An 8,221-nucleotide genomic window follows, 5' to 3' on the forward strand; every position below is an offset into this window, starting at 1 on the left:
AATGTTGACTAATTTTCAATCTTTTCTTTAGGCTGACTGAGAATCCCGCTTACGAAGTTGACCCAAAATGGTTAGAACAAATTCAAAATCCAATGACTATACCCTCACCAAAAATGCTTAACATGGATACTAGTAGTTATGCATCAACAAGTAAATCATCGCATGGTGGTCGTCCCTCATCAACTTCAAGTAACTCATCAACAGGAGCGCATGCACAACAACAACAACAGCAACAATCGACATCCGCACATTCATCACCAGCACCATCACCCACCATGTCTTCCAAGAAGTCATCACGGCAATCAGCAATCGATCAAGCAAATGCGGCAATGCAATTTGGCTCATTGGCTGGTTTGAATCCAAATATTTTGGCCAGTTTGCCTGGTTTAGGTGCTTTTGATCCAAAGAATCCCCTTGGAGCCTTTGATCCAAAAAATCCTCTGCTATCAATGCCATTTACCGGTATGCCAGGCATGGGCAATATACCTGGACTGAATAATTTAAATAGCATGAACTTGTTTGCAAGTTTAGCCAGTATGGGTGGCCTAGGGAATTTGGCCACCATGGATCCGCAGACATTGGCCGCTTTAATGGCTGCTGGCTCGGCGCTGGCAGGTTTGGGTGGTACGAATACAGGTGCCGGTGGAAACACTGGCTCCGTCGGCAAAAGTTCGCAATCTGGTAGTTCATCTAACAAGAAAAATAAAAATGACACACAACAAAATTCAATGAGTTTAGGTGCATTAACTGGTAATACAGGCAATAGCGGAAACGCTGGCAGCGGTGTGGGAAGCACGTCAAATAAAAATTCAAATGCAACAGCTGCTACAGCATCACAGTTGACAGGATGTTTCCCGTATCTGTTTCCCAATCCGTCATTACTTTATCCACCAATGGGCTTGGGTGGTTTGAATCCATATTCATTGGGATCTTCTGGGCTTGGTTCCGCTTACGACCAGTTAGCTCAACAATACAATTTATTAAATGGTGCTGCAGGAGTTGCATCATCGGCAGGCAGTTCCTCCACAACACAATCAAAATCCCATCAGAGCCAATCGAAATCAAGTAATTCGCGGACATCGACTTCTTCGGCATCTGCAGCATCAGCTGCCTCTGTAGCTAATCTAATGAATGCAATGGCGAGCATGGGCGCGACTGGTCAGCCACAAACTAGTGCATGTAACTCACAATCATCACGCGGTAGCAATCGACAATCAGCAGCCAGCCGAGCTGCTGCACAAGTAGCTGAAATGGCCCAACTATCAAGTCTTCTTTTGCCAGGTACGGATCCGCATTTACTTGAATCGTTAAGCCGCATGGATTTAGCACAAAGTACGCGCTTGTTGAGTTCGTTGGGAATACCACCACTCACAGCACCGACAGCACAATCATCGAATGAAAAACGTTCGTCCAACAGCAATTCGGCTGCATCAATTGCTGCTGCTCAACAGGCACAAGCAGAAAAACAAGCAGCTAAAGAACAACAAAAATGGATGGAAAGCATAGCACGAAGTCAATTACCCACAGATTTAGCTACATTGCAAGCATTTTCGCAAGGTAAATTCCCCGCCTCCCTGAGTGGTGGTAGCCAATCGGCTTCCACTTCGTCGTCGGCGTCAACATCATCGGCAACAGCGAGCAAAAATGCTTCGAAAGCTGCAGCTGCTGCGCTTGCAGCGCAATTACCACAAATACTTGGACTACCAAGTGATTTTGCACCATCGATGATTGCCGATATGGCACAAGCATTGACAGCGCCTGGTTCGTTGGCAAGTTTAGCGGGCTTAACTGCGCCGCCTACCAGTCTTGCATCATCTATGGGCGGTGGTGGTGGTGGCAGCAGTAGCAGCACCTCGAGTTCCTCGAAACGCCAACGCAGTGGCGCCGGCAGTAGCAGTGGTGGCGGAGGTGGTAGCAGTAACAGTACCAACATGCTTGATCCGGATGCCTTGACCAAGGATGCCTTTAAACAACAAATGGAATATTATACAAAAACATTAGGACTTGGATCTGGCATCTCACTGATACCCACCTCAGTTGCAACTAGTATTAGCAACGTAAGCGGTGTATCCCACACTGCATCCAATGCTCAAATGGATGATCACCATAAATCAAAACGGTCACGTGCTGCCGACTCACACGCCGCAGCATTAGCAAATGCAAAGGACGAGTTGTCAGCCGCTATGTTAGCCAGCGGACTACCATTAAATCTTGGCGGTGGAATGACTAGCATAGAGAAGAGCTTGCGGAGTGGGAATATGGGCTTGGGGGGTGGGGGTGGTAGTAGCGCTACAATCCCCGAAGCCGACAAAGTTACATTAACACCATTAAACTCTGCAGGCATTACAGCCAACCTGCCATCGCAAACAACCATAACTATCGCGCCACCGATTAGTTCCGGCGCTAGCTCGAGCAGCGAACGTTCCGAACGTAGTGAATCACGTATCTCGTTAACTATCACAAATGCTGCTGATGCAGCTAAATTACCACCACCATACGAAGAAGCGGATGAGCTCATAATACAGCCAATACTAAAAAAACCACAAAATACGCCAACATCTGCAGCGCCCAGTGTGGCATCAAGCAGGCATGGTAGCGTAGAAGATTTAGAAACAGCGGTGGCTGCAAGCATGGTGAGCACTACTGGTGGTGGCAATGGTAATGGCAATGATAACAGTAATAGTGGTAATGGTAATGTTAATGAAAGGAACGGAGGCAATGACAACTCAGCTCCCACACCTTCTACATCAGCTGCGGCGGCAGCGGCGGCATCTGCCAACGAAGAACATCGTCGTTCTTCGAGCCGTTTGAAACGACCACGTACCGGAGGCGATCACCCTCAAAGCGATCAACCACCGGAGAAACGACGTGAATTGCGCTCAACGCGCCACACGCGTCAATCAAGTGGTAGTGTCGAAACATCATTGAATTTGTCAACAAATAGTGAGGCTGAGGAAAAAAATGAATGAGTACTGCGACGTACTACGCGACTGATGACCACGACGATGTCTAAATAGAAACAACTACAGAAAATGTGCGCGAATCGGTGATGATGTAAAAAAATTAGATAATGTGAAGAGCAAAGGTTCGAATGATAACCTGGAAGAGAGAAGAGTAGACGTAAAAGAGGTAAATTGCAGTGTGTAAAGAAAAATTCAAACTATGTTGTGCGATCAATGCTGCTGGTCATACATTTTTATATGAATTTGAAACATGTTTAAAATTTCTGCTGCTGTTTTTAATCATAGCAAAGATTGACAACGACTTCATGGCGCGCAACTTGACTACTGCTGCAACTGTCATTTTGCTGTTTCATCGCCAAAGCTCTTTGTTTGCTGTTACGTTATGCATGCTGCTGTGCTTTTAACTTAAATAGGGAGTGCGTAAACGAACTCTCACATACTCTGGCTCTCTCTTCTCTTACCTTACACGAATTTTTCTTCGTTTTTATAAGTCTTCTATAAAATTAGAGTTTGAGAAGCAACGAAAGTAACATAAAAAGATGAATAAATATTATGAAAAGCGCTTATAATTGTAAGCAGATTATGAAAAAATGAATAGTAATATAAATTATTGATAAGAAAAAGCTTAAACAAGCAGTAAACAAAAAACATTAAAAACTAATCAATTTAGCTTTTAAACGACGACAATTTAATTTAATTGGATTGCATAATTATTTACGTTATAATTGTATTTGGAGTAAGCACAAGTTATGATAGTCTATAGAAGGCAACGATAAAAATAAAATGAGAGCTTACGACATTTATTATAGAACGAACGTATGTATGTATTTCTGATAACACGCAACGCCGTGAAACAATATTAAAAATTGTAGTTATATTATAGTATTTAATGGTAAGCGTAATTCTCGAAATTGCTTGCATAGTTTGTAACAGTAAAAGAAAAAAGTAAAAAAAAAAGCTATAAAACTAAACGCGTAAATAATTGCTTAGGAAACATATAAACATGCGCATATCTTAAAAATGTGTATTTTATAAATTATATTTCAGTTTTTAATTTCGTGTACAATTATATTGTGAAAGTTATTTTAATTTCCTGTTGGTATTCAAAAGAGGTAAAGTAATATACATATAATACATACTGTAATAAACGTTTTGATGCATTAAACCAGCCTGTAACTATACAAAAACCTGTAAATTATTAAATTTGTCTTTTACACTTTTTTACTTCTGTTTATAACAAAAATTGTATGAGTATAAAGCTTAGTTTGGCGTCCAGGATGGGGAAGACATGTTTATTATTCTGTGGTGTATTTTCATGCTTTATATTGCTCCTGACTTCGGAAAAATGCTATTGTAACTAAATAACTAAAAAGGAGTAATGGGAACATGTATTTTTTTTTTCACTTGTTAAAGATTATAAAAGTTTTCAATGTTAACTTAAAGAAATTTGATGGTATTCGAAAAGTGTATCACTTCAACTTGAACGCATCCGGCTCCATTTAAAAACAACCCTACAAAACCAAACCCTCATGCTCAACCTTGACTCACAATAATAATATCGATGTATTTTATGTAATTCGGTTGCTGAGTGGAATATCACCCCATCTCGGCAGCCGGTCCACCCTATCTCATTAAAGTTTTAAAAAACACTTTATCTTAGATTTTTATTGAATAATGCCTTATCTCATAATTGGATTTTAAAACCTCTTATCCCAGCATAAATTTAATACATTTTGAACCAAGATATAGCGTTCTTCAATCAAATTTTGACATAGGACGTTTTTGAGCTGCCAGCCGAAATGGGGTGATATATAACATAATTTGCCTCGGCTTGACAAGCGAAGCCCTGTTATTGCAAGTAAATATAATCGATTTTTTCTTTTATTTCACTACAATTTTCACATTTCACAACCGGTGAAACAAACTCATTAGCTCAACTCAATTTTTAACAGAAGAAATTTGAGAGAATATGATCCTGGTGAAATTTTTACTCCAGTATATTTGCAATTACCACTATTTTGTTGAAATATTTGGAAACTTTTAACTTATATTCAGTAATATAACTTAAAATTTGAAAATGCCAGACGGCAGTGTCCAGTCAGAATACCCGTCATGAGTCTACAATCCTCTCTTTTTAATGATAGAAGCAACTTTGTTAGTCTAAGGTTGTAAGACCTACACATAATCTTCGACACTTTACAGCCCCGCGATTGAACCCACGCCTTTCCCGCTTGGTCGATCATATGCACCTCTCGGCTTCGCTTTTCGCTTAATCTCGCCCAGTCTAATTGGGACGTATACGGAGCAAGCTGCAAGGGATGCGCTCTTTTTAGCTAGTTCGTCCGCTTTTTCATTCCCATCTACTCCCACATGCCCTGGGGCCCAATATAGATGTATGCTTCTCCCTGTCCCGATTCTCTCCAGAGACTGCTTACACCTAACACGCATTTAGGTGCGGTGCTATGCGAGATTATTGCCTTAATTGCTGCTTGACTGTCAATATAAAAGTTAACACGATTGCAGCTTGGGCTATTTTCTTCCAAGGTTTCTACTGCTTTGGTTACGGCTACTATTTCCGCTTGAAAAACGCTACAGTAATCCGGCAGCCTGTAGGATCTGTTTATTTCCGGATCAGCACAGTATACCGCAGACCCTACTCCTTCCACTACTTTGGAACCATCTGTTTACACATGTATCACCTCGTCCGCCTTGCGCCAACCAGCCACCTCTATTATGGCCTTAAGATCGCGCAGATAGGGAATCAGGTAGTCTGTTCTTCTTGTGATTGACGCTATACTACTATGGCCATATGGTTGGCGCTCAAGCTGCCCCGAGGCACCGAGCCTGGTTGCAGTTAATGCTATGTTCTTTGCTACCAGGTCTACTGGTGGAATGTGCAGAATGGCACACAGTGCAGTCATCGAGGTTGTTTTCAGGGCTCCCGTAATGAAAATGTATTTGAAATCAAGCAAATTTATTTTTCAATCTAGTTTGACTCCAGTTTACATCATTTTACCGATAGTGAAAATCATTGTGTATAAAACAAGTTGGATATCTTATCCGTCAACTGCCAGACAGGATGCTCAAGACTGTTACTTTTAAGCGTTTTGACAGGATGTTCAATATGGCGACGCACACGGTCGGCTATCTTCAGCGAGTGATAGAAAGTGATACAGGATGAGATCACGATAGTCACTTTAAAAATCAGGTGATCCATTATATTTGTAATTTTGACGTCTATGCAGAAGATATCACACTTGTCTTATCCTCAATGTTATTATGATATATTTTAATAACTGACTGACGTCATTATACTAAGTATTGTATGGCTGCCTCGGTCCAGCTTTTTATTGTGTCGATCCATAAATAAGTAGATGCAGAAATTCTGGAGGAATCGTGCTTACGCTGCAGTCGCGTCGATATATATATGATAGTTAGGCAGCGATTAAGGCAATAATCTCACACAGTACTTTATCAAGAAGAATCCTGGAATGCAAAGAAGCATTGGAAAAACTGCGCTCAGGCCGAACCATACATCTGTACTGGGTTCCCGGTCATAAAGGAATGGAAGGTGACGAAACGCCAATGAGTTGGTAAAGGATGGTGTAGCACTCGCTGAATCGACGGTAAACGTCCCAATTCGTTTGGAAGAAATCAAAAGGAGACAGGAGTTGCATATGATCCTTCAATCAGAATCGCAGGGCTGCCAAATTTTTAAGATCATGTGCATATCCTACGATATTAGACTCACAAAGTTGCTCATATCTCTGAAGAGAGAAGACTTAAGGCTCACGATGGGCGTTCTAACTGGACACTGCCTTGTAAAGTGAATTAATTCGAAATCAATCTGTTCTACATTATAAAAAAGTTATTTTCTTTTATTTTTTTATGCTACGTTCAGATGTGCTCTGCATGAATTTACTATAAAAGTATAGTAAAGTGAATAATAACATCAATATGGTTTTAACAATATTATCACCAAATAATTGAAGTTTTTACTGCAGCCTTTCCAATTGTCGTAACTCTTTCGGTGCCGTAGAAATTGGCGGTAGAACTTGACTATCTAAAATAGCTAAACATCAATTGCGGTTTCCCAAAAAAATTAAATTTGGTGTTACTTCGGTCTACAATAAATCGTGCGGTATGTGTATCTTGTATTCTGGTTAAGCTTCTGATTTCGGATCCGTTTCCGGTAAAGAACGAATTCCGACAAACTTTCTTCCTTGAGAAGAGTATAGGCTGATGATTTGCATCCTCATTTTTAATAATTATCACAGCATTGGAAATTTCAACAATTCTCAGGGTGTGTCAAAAGATTGTCAACATTTCATTCACCTAACGCGCGACGTTGCCATAACTGCACAAACTTTGCCGGATAACGTGATGATGGTCTGTCAAAAAGAAAGTAAGTTTGCTGCAACAACTGCAGCTCGAACACACACTCTGCCACATTACGTTTGCGAAAAAGTGATTTAAATTTTTAATATCTTTGTAGCTTTATTTAGGTAATTCACAAGCACCTCTATTTTTTCGAATACCCTAATCAAATGACATATGTATGTTTTAATCAAATTTTATATTGGAAACTATGGAAGCAGCTGAAGGCTTTATAACGAATGTGACGCTTTTGTGAATTGCCTAATGAAAAACTTATGTACATCAGAAAACAAATTAATTTCTAGTGTTGGGGATTTGACCGTTTTTTGTAGTTAAACTCCAAGGTATAGTTTTTAAAAAAAAAATGTGTTTCAAAAACTTGAAACTGTAAAGTAAAACTGTGGGCGAGATTCACCAATCCCCCATTTAAATGTAACATTATTTTCCTTGAAGTTTATACAACGGAAGTTCTACTTTGTCAAAAGTTTGATCGTCGAAAAAATTAAAAGCCATTTATTTTGAAAATTTTTCCCACCTATTATATAAACTTAAAATACAATAACTAAAAAAATATACTACAAAGTATCCAGTTATGAACTTAGAGTCCAACTTCAAAACACGTAGAAATACGTTTTTGTTTTAATTTTGCTTGAAGATGTGACTTTCGAACCCTCATATGTTATATACACCTTTAACGAAAATAATATAATTGAAATGAGAAAAAATCGATCACGTCCAAATTTGTTTACTTTTTGTGATTTTGTAATACATACGTTAATTTAAAATATAATAAGTTCAATTTTGAACTTCGAAATCTTGTAACTTTATTTTGGAGCCTAGCTTCGAAAAATTAAGGGATTACTTTTTTCTAAAAATTGGTT

General features: G+C 39.5%; 1 protein-coding gene across 15 annotated transcripts in view; it reads left to right on the forward strand.

The window, feature by feature from the left end:
• Positions 1-7,833, forward strand: part of kis (kismet) — a 256,293-nt gene extending 248,460 nt beyond the window's left edge. For all 15 annotated transcript variants that reach the window (XM_067766692.1, XM_067766689.1, XM_067766690.1 and 12 more), the window contains one exon: positions 32-7,833. In XM_067766692.1, coding sequence (XP_067622793.1) covers positions 32-2,969 — 2,938 coding nt within the window. In that variant the 3' untranslated portion in view covers positions 2,970-7,833. The remainder of the gene's footprint in view (positions 1-31) is intronic.
• Positions 7,834-8,221: the final 388 nt, after the last annotated feature.

Source organism: Eurosta solidaginis, chromosome 2 (assembly GCF_040869045.1).
Source record: "Eurosta solidaginis isolate ZX-2024a chromosome 2, ASM4086904v1, whole genome shotgun sequence".
NCBI classification, from domain to species: Eukaryota; Metazoa; Arthropoda; class Insecta; order Diptera; family Tephritidae; genus Eurosta; species Eurosta solidaginis.